Source organism: Rattus norvegicus, chromosome 7 (genome assembly GCF_036323735.1).
Source record: "Rattus norvegicus strain BN/NHsdMcwi chromosome 7, GRCr8, whole genome shotgun sequence".
Classification (NCBI taxonomy): Eukaryota; Metazoa; Chordata; class Mammalia; order Rodentia; family Muridae; genus Rattus; species Rattus norvegicus.
This window is the reverse complement of record NC_086025.1, coordinates 92,343,622-92,357,882: the sequence shown is the minus strand read 5'-3', so window position 1 is coordinate 92,357,882 and position 14,261 is coordinate 92,343,622. Positions and strand designations below refer to the sequence as shown.

General features: G+C 41.4%; 1 protein-coding gene across 17 annotated transcripts in view; it reads left to right on the top strand.

Annotated features, from left to right (window-relative positions):
* Positions 1 to 14,261, top strand: part of Tatdn1 (TatD DNase domain containing 1) — a 30,994-nt gene that overhangs the window by 12,563 nt on the left and 4,170 nt on the right. For 7 of the 17 annotated variants that reach the window (XM_039080187.2, XM_063264277.1, XM_039080189.2 and 4 more), the window contains 7 exons: positions 1,831 to 1,974; positions 2,067 to 2,109; positions 6,525 to 6,610; positions 6,695 to 6,735; positions 8,821 to 8,897; positions 12,837 to 12,907; positions 13,727 to 13,853. In XM_039080187.2, coding sequence (XP_038936115.1) covers positions 1,831 to 1,974; positions 2,067 to 2,109; positions 6,525 to 6,610; positions 6,695 to 6,735; positions 8,821 to 8,897; positions 12,837 to 12,907; positions 13,727 to 13,853 — 589 coding nt within the window. Of the gene's footprint in view, positions 1 to 857; positions 1,016 to 1,830; positions 1,975 to 2,066; positions 2,110 to 2,534; positions 2,643 to 6,524; positions 6,611 to 6,694; positions 6,736 to 8,820; positions 8,898 to 12,836; positions 12,908 to 13,726; positions 13,854 to 14,261 lie in introns of those variants that run through there. The other 10 variants (XM_039080195.2, XM_039080193.2, XM_039080192.2 and 7 more) reach the window with 4 other exon arrangements.

The following is a 14,261-nucleotide window of genomic DNA, read 5'->3' as shown; positions in this document are numbered from 1 at the left end:
AGTGGAACATGCTTTTAAGATGACAAAGATTAGAGTACTCTTTGGTATATCAGATGTTCAATAAAGTCTTATAGTACTTAACATGATTACTTCAGTAAATAATAGCAAAGTTACCTACATACATAATTTATCTTCAAGTTGTTCTGATGTAGAGTTTTTATGTGCATATTTTAATGTTTGATATGAATTGTTTTTATTTAAAATCTTTTAACTTAAATTGAGAAGAATCATTGTTATGGAACATTTATTTTGTGAATCAGACTTTGTGTGAGGCCCCATGAGTTGAGGTAACAATGTAATATGTTATTACCGGGCTAGAGAGCCGAGCAGTAAGAGCACTCACCTGCTGCTCCTGCAGAGGATCCAGTTCAGTTACCAGCATCTGAAACGAGCAGCTCAGGGGATGTGGCATCCTCTTCAGGTCTCCATGCGCACACTCCTCAACACACGCTAACACAATTAAAATATGCTACTCTCTGGCTGCTTACTTTATGCTCAGACACTTCACGCTTTTTTAAAATCCTAAAAGTTTATTTGACATTCATATAGCCTTTTTGTATGCATACCTTGCTAGACACCTAGAGATTAGGCATCCACATAGCTTTTTCAAAATACAGCTGTGTTTCTTTTTTATCTGAAATCTTACCAAAAGCTGTTTTTATAGCAATCTTTATAAAATGCATCATTCTCTTCAGGCTACATTGACTCTCAATGTTAAACATGAAAACCATCATCTTCCCGGGACTTTTTGAAGTACAAAGGGAGATTTTCTTTCATACTTTGTAACCTCTAATGGCTGTGGTTTGGAAACCCTCCCCTGTCTTTATCATTGTCCTTCCTCCTCCTCTTCTTTAAAGGGCTGTCTACCGCTTCCTGTGGAAGGCTCTCTACCCTCCTGGGCTCAGTTGCAAGTCCCTGTTGAACTTCAGTAGCCAAGCACTCTGACACTGACCCATTCTCCCAGCGCTCTGCTGTGTGTTCCTGGCTATTAAAATACTGAAGTCTGACTTCCAATGTGAGGGGTTTTTTTATTAGCAAAAGAGATTCCCTTTCCTTCTCTTTAAGCCATTCCTACTATTAACCTTTTCAAATTTTTAAAAATTATTTTTATGGTATGCTTTGTGTGTGTGTGTGTGTGTGTGTGTGTGTGTGTGTGTGTGTGTGTGTGAATAGGTTGTACACGTGAGTGCAAGTGCCCACGGAGGCCAGAGATGTCAGACTCCCGTGAAGCTGCAGTTACAGGCAGCTGTGAGCTGTCTGGTACAGGAATCAGACTCTCATCGTCTGCAAGAGCAGTCAGCACCTATCCGGTCTCTACTGTCAACCTCTACTGTCAATGTGGAGGCACATTGTGGCTGGTATACTCAATATATGAATTGTACTGTCACGTAAACAGTGCATATAAAAGATAAAATTAGGGTATTTTAAGCAATCGTTTCACAGCTGGGTGTAGTGGTACAGAGGCAGAGGCAGGCAGATCTCTATGAGTTCAAGGGCAGACTGGTCTAGAGAGTCCAGAACCGCAAGGCCTCTGTTACACAGAGAAATCCTGTCTTTAAAACAATAGAGAGAAATTACTTCACTTCTATCCTAAGACGTGTGTTAAATGGCTAGCTGTGGAAAGAGTTGACTAATTAATATACAAAGTCAGTTTTTATATGCATCTCCCACTTCTAACATTTTAAAAACGTTTGAATGATGCACATGATTCTGGACGTTTGAATTGTTTGTGGCTTCAATTAAAATTAATTCATTCACTCGTTTTTGTGTTAAATGTTAACATGGATGAAAAAAATCCTGAAAATAACCTAAGATGTGTTTTTCTGCTAGACATGTTTTTCAGTACAGTGGGGTGTCATCCCACGAGATGTGATGAGTTTGAGAAGGACAGCCCTGACCAGTACTTAGCAGGATTGCTGCACCTTGCTGAAAACAACAAAGGAAAAGTTGTAGCAATAGGGGAGTGTGGACTTGGTGAGTGCCAACCTCACCACTTAATATTAGCTTGAAAATATCTACTTGTTATATTCAAATCCTGAGTGATTATTATTCTTTATCTTTTAAAGATTTTGACCGACTTCAGTTTTGTCCCAAAGATACTCAACTCAAGTAAGGAAATTTGTTGACTTTGAAAATGGTTGTAAACTCCTAAGAATGATTTTTATTTTTTCCAAATAACATCGATTGGACATGTGGGGTTAGATACCAAGGTGTGTATGTTTTCCCTGGCGTATATCAAAAGTTAAGTGAAACACAGTCCATACATGTTTGCATGTAATAACTATCCCCAACTGAGGAGCCATTGGATGGGATCGGAATGGAGAAACAAAGGACACATTGTATATTATACACACGTTTTGGTGGTGGTGGAAACTACATAAGAATCCCAATCAAATTATCTCTAAATAAACTTTGTAATGGGGGTGGGGGATGGGGTGATGGCATCTGTGACATCCAATGCCACCTAAGGGACTTTCCACATCATACCTGCCAGGAATGTTAGTGATGTTATGACTCTGTCTCTTGAACACCAGGTAATCAGTTCAGCTAACCTAGAAAGTGCACAGATTTGCACTGGACAGAAGCCCATTGTCTCCGGCTTCTCACGCCATCCTTCCTCTGCTGTGTCTGCCTGGACTAGGGTGAGCCTCCTGGGCCACAGATGGGCAAGCCTCAGCTCATGACAGGCGCTGTTGCAGAGCTCCACACGATTGTCTTCCCTGTGTGGCTTTCTTAGAATAAGTTAGACGTGATTCTCAGATGCAGCCCGCATATTGCAGACTCATTTTGGTTCCATGAAAGGACTGATAGTATAAGTTCTGTCTAATGCTCTGGATAGAACTTCCATCATCAGTCAGTGTTAGAACTCAGGATGTACAGCAGGGTATAGATTATGCTGTAACACGCATCAGATGTCCCCAGTCTGTCCTGTACGTGATTGCCGAGTGCCTCCTCAGTGTGGTAAAAGATAGGCCTGGGTCGTTGGCCTTTATTGACAACACAGTCCCTAAGTGTACTAGGCTAGTAAGTGCTATTAAGAAGGTGTGTACACTTGAGGACTTGTGTTCAATTCCTACAACCACCATTAAAAATTTGTAAGTGTATGGTTGGGGGATAGAAGGAGAGCCATCTACAGGCAGTCTAGGAAGCCTTTCTGAGATGACAGCATAACGTAGGTCTCCTCAAAAGAGGATACTCAAGGACAAACTATAGTGAAAACATTGATAAGATACATCAGTTGGCAGTTTTTAACTAGATTTTAAATTGTCTAAAGTAGTAATAATCTTATCTGGATTGTTGTCAAAGAGACAGATACCCAGGGACCTCCTGTCCCACTTGGCCTTCCCCTGGCATAGACTAACCTTTTCTGTGTCCATCAATTTCAGTTTATTTACCTGAGTGTACTGAAGATAGGCAGCAGATTAGTGTCTTCCAGTGTGTCAAAGGAACACAGTGGATCTGCTTGTGCAGTTCCTCTGGCATCTAGTAAAGGTTTAATAAGGAAGAAGTCTCTCTCTCTCTCTCTGTTTCCTATATGGATAAAAGGGCTGTAATTTAATATTTGCTATTGAACTTATTGTTGGAAGAATGTAGATCTTGGTTAGTTCTTTGTGTGCATATGTGTGTGCACACATGCATGTGTGTGCGTATGGAGACCAGATGTCAATCCTGGGTGTCGTTCCACAGGAGCACTCCATCATATTGTTGAGACAGGGTCCCTCCCTAGGACCTAGGGCTCTCTTTTACATGGTTGCTGGATATCAAACTCAGGTGCTCGTGAGTGCATGGTGAGCCCCCTCCCAGCCCCTGATCTGTGCTTTCTTTTTTCCAATTTTTTGTTGTTGTTTTTGGTTTTGGCTTTTTGAGACACTATCTCCTTATACCCCAGGTTGTCCTGGAACTCACTACATGAATTCACTGAAATCCTCCTGCCTCTGCCTCTGCCTTTGCCTCTGCCTCCTAAGTGCTGGGATTAAAGATATGCATTACCACACCTGGCTTCAATCTACATTTTTGTAGCATTTTTGAAACATTACCCTACTGTATGATTTGTTGGTTTTATAAAACACATTTCCCCCCTTTTCAGTGTACAATAGTTATTGAATGTGAGAAATGGTAAGTGGATACACCTATAATGGGGTTAAAGTGAACTGTCCCCAGTGAGCGGGCCTGGCCTGCAGTGTGACTTAGTCTTGCTATTCCCTGCCTGTCTACATGCACAGCTCTCCAGTCTATGATGGGTAAAACCCATAGTGGCATGTCCAGACAGACTGAGTACTCAATAATTAGAGCTTCGAAAGGAAATACTAGCTGTGGCCTTTGAGAAATGCTTAAAAAATTTTATCACTGTGTCTGTGCATTCGTATAGGGGAGTTAGAAGATGGTGTCAGAGTCCCTGTAGCCGCAGTTACAGACAGTTGTGAGCCGCCATGTGGGTGCTGGGAACTGAATAAATACTGCTCCTTTGCAAGTACTCTTTAACCACTGAGCCAGTTCTCCATCCCTGAACAAGAATGGAAACGAGGAAAAGGCCTGACTAGCTTGGTTATGGAAAGTTTGTCTTGAGTCCTAGCAGTATGTCTAACTTCGCTGTCCCATTACACTTCTTCCTTTTGTATATCGGAGTTCTTTTTTCTTATGTAGGAGGAATTTGCTCTGGGCATTTTTCGTGGGGCTTTAAAATATTGATACTGTGTAGGTCTTTTTTAAAAAGCAGATATCAGACAAGATTTCAGAATGATCCCTGGGATATTTAGGGTAGCCTGGGCAAGGATGAGGCTGGCCCGGCTGTCAGCCAGCTGGGAGACGCTCACTGCTTCTGTGTCACTCACTGTTTTGGAGCCTCAGCCCTCACTGGTAACAGCTGCTCTGACACTGACCTTTTCAGTCTGTCCTTAGTGTTGACCCAAGCTCTCAGAAAGCAGTGATTCAACTGGAGGAAATCGGAGCGTTGATAAAATGCGCAGATGAAAGTTTTGACAGTTGTCAGTTCTGCTCTGTTACATGTTATTTGGTGGTCGGTTTTGTTTGTTTTCCTTTGAAAGATGCCAGTTATTTGATGTTATATACCCCTTATCCTCGGTTTGTACTGTTACAGTGTTTCAATTTGCTTTGCCACATGGAATGGTTCTTTCTTTCCTCTTTTTGTGAGGGAGCCTGCAGCCATGCTGTGCAAGTGGTTTCTGAGGGCAACTTCCTACATGGAGTTCCCCTTCTTCCATGTGGGTTCTGGGGGTGAACTTGGGTTCACCATGCAGCAGGTGCCCTCCCTTCCTGCTGAGCCACTTTGCCAGCCCCCACATGACTTCTTAAATATCTGTCTGTTTTTATGTAAGTGTTCTGCCTACATCTCTCTGTCACACATGTGGAGTACCAGCAAAGACCAGAAGAGGCCATTAGATTCCCTAGAACTGGAGTTACACGTGGTTGTGAGGCATCTGTGGGTGCTGGAAAGTGAACTTGTGACTTCTGGAAATGCAGCCATTGCTCTTAGCTACTCTCCATACTCTCCTGCCACCTTTCCCCACCCCCATGGCCTCTTGATGTCTAGCTTGAATTTAGGGATCTTTCTTTTCTTGAATTACATAAAATTCTCAGGGCACATTATATGTCCTTCTGTTACTTATTTTGTTCTCGGCTTTTTAACACAGGGTTTCTCTCTGTATCCCTGGCTGTCCTGGCCCTCACACTGTAGACCAGGCAGGCCTTGAACTCAAGACACCCGCCTGCCTCTGCCTCCTGAGTGTTGGGATTAAAGGCATATGCCACCACTGCCCAGCATGCTTCTGTTAATTTTAGTGACTTAGATCTTTGGCTATTCTTATGGAACTGTAAAACTGTGACTTGGTCATGCGGCTGGGCCATGGAGTTGTCCATGGTGATATTTACTCAGTGATATGGCACACTGGATGTTGGCATATGTACTACATTAGTGGCTGTGGAATAGGTGGCTAGTACTTCTTGTGTTTTGGGTTTTTTTGGAAACAGGTTTCATGTGGCCCAGGTTGGCCTCAAGCTAACTAGGTAGTTGAAGATCACCTTAAACTTCTAATGGCTGTCTCCACCTCACGGTTGCTGAAATTACAGTCCTGATCTATCACCCTTGTGTTTATGTAGTGCTGGAGATTCAGCCCAGGGCTTTGTGCATGCTGGGCAAGGACTCTGCACTCCGGCCCTGTCCCTAGCCACTACTAGTAATTCTTAGTCTTTTCTCTCAAGGCTTTCTGTTCTCTAACCTCACTTCAACTAAACAAAATTACTTTAGTTTATTCCAGCCCAACAGAATTGGAAAAGGTGATTTAAAAACTCAAATATAAGTTAATAAAGGCATTGTGAAAGTAAGTTTGTAATTCTGGTGTGAAGCATCCTTAGTGGCAGGAAAGAATCTGATGTTTTTAATATCTGAATTCACTACTTTCATATTGCCATTTCCATATAATAAAATTCCTTTAGTCAAAAATTATTTGATACATGTCTCATGCTAAAATAAAAATTTTGGTGTGGTAATTTTTTTTGCTTTGCAGATATTTTGAAAAACAATTTGAATTGTCAGAACAAACAAAATTACCAATGTTTCTTCATTGTCGAAATTCACATACTGAGTTTTTGGGTGAGTTAAAAATGAAATATCATTACAATTTAAAAACTGTGAGGCAATTAGGCCACTTGCCTGAATTTTCCGTTTAATTCACAGATATTATGAGAAGAAATAGAGATCGGTGTGTGGGTGGAGTGGTAAGTGTACAATACTTGTTTAAATATGGGATATATAAGAATGTCTTTGTTATTAAGGTTGGCTTCAGCTAATTCAGATAGCAGAAGTAAAGTGATTGAGGCTCTTGGTTGAAAGACATACAAATTTGCTATAAGATTTATGGGCCAGATGGTATACAAATACTCTGAATTACATTTCTTTTGCTTAAAGTATGAGTGAGTACCAGATTCTGCTTAGAAACAAATGTGAATTGTACTCTGTAACTGTCTTTGCTTTCCCAGCACTGTCCTTTTTGGTGCTCTTCTTAAATTTTAAGGGAAACATAAGCCAACCTTTACAGTGTCTTAAAACATCCCATTGTTTCTTTCAGGTTTCCTTTCCTAATTTGCTAGCTGGTAGTCATTCTTTTGATCTCTCTACTGTCACTGCACTCTGATTGCTGTGGTAGTGGTTTCTAGTCAGTCAGGTCATGGGCTCAAGTAGATAATCTGTGCTTAAAAAAATGCTCACGTATACAAAATTTCATATACAATTCAGGAGAGGTTCAATGACCATCTTTGGGGATAAAAATTGTTATTTAGGTATTTTAGTCACAGTTCCATGGGCCAGTAGAAAGTTGAAAGTTGACCTAACCCTAAATTTTTACAGTAATACGTTGCTTTACTTGGATACTTTTACATGTTTCTTTTTGGAATTTTGAGGAACACACATGTGATTTTTATTATATTTAATGTGTGTATGGTGTGTGTGTGTGTGTGTGTGTGTGTGTGTGTGTGTGTGTGTGTACACATATGTGCCATGTGTTTGTGTGGAGGTCAGAGAATAACTTGCAGGGGTTGGTCATCAGGACTGACCCAGTCAGTCATGCTGCTGACTGTCACCGTCTGTTTTTGGGGCTTAGCTCTGTGTGGCACTGCAGCCCACTAGTGATGTGGGTGCTCTGCCTTGCTGTCATGTTCATGTTACTTTGCACATCTCTGTAGTTTACTGACTCTGTAATCTTCCTGTTGGCAGCTATGCTTAGGAGTTGAGAAAGGCTCTAGTTATTGTCCTGGGCATTACTGACGGCATGCATTGTCATTCTAGACTCCACCACCCACTCACCCTTATTTCTAAGTAAGACTTACTTGGATGAGTCAATAATTTCAAAAAGTTAATACCAGGAACAGCAAAGGCAACCAAAATATTTGGCTTTAATAAAACAAATTGCTAACTAAAGTCATAATAAATAGTTCTCTGAACTGGTTTATAAGAGATCACAGTTTAAATTATCTTTATATTAGTGAAGGAATTTTTCGTCGTTGTTGTGCACTGGACATGTTGAGGGCTCAGCACCTTTACCTGGTGAGTCACCTTGCTGACCCCCATGTAATTTTCAAGGCTTTCATCCGTTTGATGTTACAAATCGTGTTGGCAGCTGTATAACATAGTTATCCATGGACATTGGCGATATGACTTCATTACTAAAGGAGCCCTACTGTTAGTTATGGGTCTTGATTACACACATACGCCTAAAGCAGGGAAAAAGGTCTCAGTCTTTGTTGCCTGTTTACTGATGTGGATAATGGAATGATGGCCTTTTCTTTTACTTTCTTATTTGTGTTTCATGTACACACATTCCCCCGCCCACTGTCCGTCTCCCTCTTTCTCCATCTGTCTCTGTCTTACGCTTTCTCTCTCTCCCTTCTCTCTCCTCTCTCTCTCTCTCTCTCTCTCTCTCTCTCTCTCTCTGTCTCTCTCTCTCTCTCTCTCTCTCTCTCACACACACACACACACACACACACACACGCATGCATGTACACAGAAAGACTCATTGAGGCCAGAAGCATGCATCAGATCCTCTGGAGCTGGAGTTACAACCCCAGCTGCAGAGAAACCTTAGGCAGCCAACTCCTTGCTTGTGTCACCAGAAATAATAACAGATTGTGATTATCAAGTCTGGTTTGAAAGAAAAGCATGGTAGGTACTACCATATTAAAAAGACCTGTGAACCCCGCCCCCCCGCCACCACCACCACACACACCCTGTATGGTTTTGCCTGGAAAGTAGAGCACTGCTATTGCATGTTTTAATATTTTAATAAAATGGTATATGTACATCCCTAGGTGCATTCATTTGATGGTACGAAGGAAGCAGCGGCTGCTTTGATTGACTTGGACCTTTATATAGGATTTAATGGTTGGTACGTTCTCACACTGTTTTGGTTTTCCTTAATTTTTATATTATCAGAGTCTTTAAGTTGTCTTGTTGAGAGTTTATTCTTATTACAGTCTGTATGTTTGATCTTTGGGAATTTTAGTAACTACTTATGAAGAAATTGAACAGTAGATTGTTTTCAGTCCTTACACGTTATTTTGCTGCCTTAACCGACTTGTGTTGCGGTCGGCAGGTCTTCAGCTGTCCAGCTTGTACTCGGGTTATCTCGTGCTTTTCCAGAGACATAGTCACAGCTTTGTATGTGATGCCGCACACATGCTGGCCACGGAAAGGAGTATCCTGTGGCAGTCATGTGTATTTCTTAGGCCACAGACGTTAGGAAACAGGTGTAAGGTTACCCCGAGTGTGAGAACCTGTCCTCTGGCTCATTGCTCAGTGACCTTTCCTCTGTAACTCCACACTAAACCTCAGACCTCCTCACAGGTCAGCCAGTACAGCAAGGTCCTGGTCTTGCTTTCTGTCAGATATGTTAGCGTTTTCTATAGTTGTTTTCTTAGGAAGTCAGTGAAGATAAGTTTCCCTCTGCAGTGCTGCCCTTACAGAGATCACTGGTGACCATATACTGTTCTTCGGGGAACACAATATTGACATTGCATATTCGTATAGATATACCCCACGATTATTCTAATGGTTAAGTTTATACACCGATTGTCAAACAATATACACATCCTGAGAGAAGCAGCTGTTGCTCCCTCCCCCAGCATGCCTCCCAGATTTTGCAGAGACAAGTGCTTAGGTATCTGCTGCTATACATCCGTGTAACATTTATATATTCTAAACTCTGATGCCCGCCTTTGTCTGTGTCCTTAAGACACACACCATACTGTTCCCTGTCTTCCTTCCATTGTGATGTCAGGAATCTGGGTTTGGTGATGTTGTCACTGTTTGTTTCTCTGCTGCCCATGTAGTGAGCTGTGCTCATCTGCCACACTTTGACTTTTGGAGTAATTAGCCTCATATATTTCCTTGTCCTCAAAACTTGAAGCACAGCCAGGCGCAGTGGCTTAAGCCTGTAATCTCAACACTGGGGAGGCTGAAGCAGGAGGATCATGAATTGTAGGGTGGCCTAGGCTACAGTGAGTCGCTGTCCTTCCTATGGCTCCATGCAAATGCCTTACTTGGTTTTCTCTGAGGAAGCCCATTTACTGTGTTAGTTCCAGGCCCTTCTGTCTGGACTCCTGTCTCATCTGGGATAGAGCCCCATAGTTTTGTTTCTCCAGTTCTCATGCATTCTGGTGTGGGTTTTATCGTTTTGGTTTGTTCTGAGATAAACTCTGGTGTAGATGGTGATGACCCTGACTATCCGGCTGCCTCAGCCACCAGTGCTGGGATTACAGATGTTAGCTACCATATTGTCAGGCTTGGTTTACTGAACTCTCTGCTTCCTGAGACAATGTTCATGAGAAGTAACTTTTTTTTATAAAGATTTTTACATATTTGGAAATGGATTTATTTTATTCGTAGAAGTGTGCTTGGATAGTTAATGAAAGAAAGGGGAACCCGTTTCTGATTCTTCAGAGGTGGGCTCCAATGCTGGTGACATCTGATTGCCACTCAGCCCCAGTCCTGCTTTACCTATGTAGGGTTTACATTAGTTGATATGAGATTTCAGATGTCTTTTTGATATTGGAGACTATGTCGTGTTTTTTGGTCACTCATCCTGCTACTCTGGTACTGTCCCCAAACAGCTGGAGCCTCTTTTCTTTCCTTTCTTTCTTTTCATTTCTTTTCTTTCTTAATCACTCCTGGGAATAGCTTTTTTTCTCTCCTTTTATTTTTTCTTTTTTTGGAGGGGGGATAACTCCGATAGCTGATATTATCTTTTCTATAATTTCCATTTCTACTTTGTCACCTTCTAAAATTTACTTTATTTCCAACTTTTTAAGATGAAATATATTCCAGCCTTCATTTCTAGTTCTGAAGATCTCTCCTCTAGCATAGTCCTAGCAGATGGAGTGAGGGCCTTCTGTCTGAAGACATCATAGCTGGAAGTCAGATTTCTAACTGTTTCTAACTGTTCAGTTGCTTTTATTGTGGTTCTGTCTCCCTCACGTGGTTGGCCTCTTGATGGTGACTTTCTTTAAATGCCAGGAAGTTCTTATAGCTGGACATAGTGGTACATGCCACTGAAGCTGAAGTAAGAATTTAAAAGGCTAGCCTCACAAGGCAAGTTTGAGGACAGCCTGGACTATATAAATCGCATCACAAATAACTTTTTGGAAGCTCTAGGTGAGTCAGTCAACTGGCAGGTTAGATCACAGCTGGACTTTTCCACAGTGGAGTCTCACACAAGCTCTTGTAGAGACCTTTTTGGGGTTATCTTTTTCTAGAAGGATATCTTGTGATCTTTGCTAGGAAGGTAGGTGAGAGATTTGTAAATGTACATGGAGTGTTCTGGAGTAGAGTGAGATGAAAGGGGGACTGTCAATTCAGTCTACATCTTTAATTCCACCTTCCTGCTGGGCTGGGTGTCCCTCATTCCCTCCCTTGTGCTTTCACCCTTCCCTGTCCTAACTGCATTCTAGTTACCTTCTTATGGGATATTTCTTGGGTGAATCTGAGAGTTTCTTTATGGGCCTTTAACATTTACGTCACTTAGCAATTAAGTTATTAGCCATTTCTCCTTTCATGTTTTGCTTTATAACAATGAGTAGGGTAACAGGCAGCTACTAGTTTCACTGAAAAATGTTGTTGGGTGCAGTGATTATCAAGGGACAGTAAAAACATCAGTGTTGCAGGACCAAGAAAGTAGGGATGAATACACAGCACACAGTGTATTCATCACAGTGTATTCAGTGTATCGGGAAGCAGTGAAACTACTTTGTAAGAAATTTGCAGTCCCACAGAGGATGAGTCAGGGGTCCCAGCATTACAACATGGGCTTCAGAGGTGGTGATGTGTCAGGGTGGGTTTATCAATTCTAACACATGTAAACACTGTGTTGGCTTTAGTGTGTGGGGGGCTGTGCTTACATGGGGGGTGGGAGTGGGTGGGTGTGATTTCTGCTTTCTTTCAGTTTAGCCACAGGCCTAAAATTGTTCTAAAATGTCTTTACAGTGAATTTGTGATTTATTTTTTTAATACAAGGACAGTACTTCTCATTACTTTGAATACTGATTCATTGTAAAACTTGCTGGCAATCTAAAGCATTTACATTCCCACTAGTGTCTTGGGCGAGCTGGGTCTGGCCATGCTTTCTTTCTGGACACCTAGCTGAAAAGATAACTGTCAGTGATGCTCACAGAAATGGCATCATCCGGTTCTAACCACAAAAGGTTCACTGCTTATGGCCATGCCATCTCGTTATCTCAAAGCAGGGCCTGAGGCCAAGGCCCTTCAAGAACTAGAGTCTGACCGTGGGCAGTGAGGGTGCAAATATGGAAGTCTGTTCTTACAGGACAGTGAGGCCGTAGAAGCAGGAGTGGTCTGTTACAGTGGCTGAAAATAAGTTTAAAAAGTGAAAGTTAACAGATCATTCTAAGTTACACAAATATCTCTTTTGTAACTTAAAATCTTACTTATGCCAATAAAGTTTATTAAAATGTCAACTGATAAGTATGAAAAACAATCTCCTAAGAGCAATGTATATTCAATATGCCACATTCTAACTCCATTGTTACATCAACCTTTACATTAAAGTAGTATCTGGGAGCTGGGCAGGTGGCTCAGTGGTTAAGTCCACCTGTTGCCCTTTCAAAGGACCTAGATCTACTAGCCACTGGAGTACCTATTCACACAACATTCATATACAATGTGCATGCATACACACAGAAGTAAAAATAATATTTTTTAAATGTTACAGAAGGGACAAAAGTAGAGGTTGATTTGAAGTTGACCATAATATGGGTTCTGTAAAGGGTAAGGATATATTCACTAAATATCATTTTAAAATACTGTCTTCAAGCTCTCTGAAAACTGAAGCTAATTTGGAAGTTCTGAAGTCAATACCCAGTGAAAAACTAATGATTGAGACAGGTAAGTAGAAGTTTCCAGAAATTCAAGTTCCATATTGAATCAGATTTTCAGAGGTTATTATTTATGGAAAAGTAATTACAGATTATTTTTATTTTCAGTTTGGCCAAACCTCAAAACTTATAAAAGAGGGCAGAATCTGTGCACTAGAATCTGTACTTATGAAAATTTAGCGAAATGAGTCCCTTAAGCAGTTTAATGAGGGCTCTGAGATACTCTTTTATAGTGGTTTAATTCTATAGCCTCTAAAAACAAACAGCAGCAATTGAAATAGTATAGGATTTTAGAATGTTATCTCTTAAAATAAGTTTAAAATCTAGTACTTGGACCTATCCCCTGTAACTCAAAGGATTGCAGCTTTAAGTCTCTCTACTGAGCCACTCTAGGGACACTAACTTGATCTCCTTAGGCAGTCACAAAAGCGGCTGTAGAGAGCCTATCTAATGTGCAAGCTGTTGTGGAGAAATGGCAGGGAGATGGTGGCAGTGCGCTGGCCTGGGGAAAGGCTGGTACTCACGACCACGCATGAGTCAGCAGTGCTCTCACGTGCAGTAGAGCACAGAGCAGGCTTAAACATTGAAGTGTGTCAGTGATACTTCTTCAACATTTCTTTTTCCCCCAAAGCATGTCATATACTAGCCACATTAGTAAGGAAGTAGATACAAATCAGTCTTTAAAGTATAGGTTGGGATTTTAAGCTTTCCTCAGAACTGTTTTCTGTTGCATTCATTTTTGTAATTTTAGGTTATATACCAGTTCATGAAAAGTTTTAGAAAAGTAAATCCCTTCCTTAACACTTTTCTCCCTTTCCCATGACTCTAGATGCACCTTGGTGTGGAGTTAAAAGTACACATGCTGGATCAAAATATATAAAAACTGCATTTCCTACCAAAAAGAAGTGGGAAGCCGGGTGCTGTTTAAAAGACAGGAACGAGCCCTGCCACATAGTGTAAGTTGGTTTGTTGATGACCTCGAGGTCGTCAGAGGTGACTGCTGACATCCGCTCGGTTCACGATAGTTCCTAGGAGCTAGCACTGGGCTGTGTGATAAGCCATCCATTGGCACTTGGCCCAAAGTCAAAAACCATGTGAATAGTGGTTTGGAACATGTGTCATCTCTGAGGTTCCCATCCTCTTAATCCAAATGTTACTGCCTCAGTGAGAAGTCTATGGGTCTGCTCCTTTGTCATTTTGTAGGAAAAGGAAAAGAGCTCAAAGCTTACCACAGAGGTGCTCTAATGCACCTCTCCTGCCACTGTTTATAACCAGTTGGCTGACCTTCAACTATGACCTGATGGTTATCTGCATATGAAATGTGGATAACAGCAGCAACCAGGAAGACAAACCTCACAGTGAAA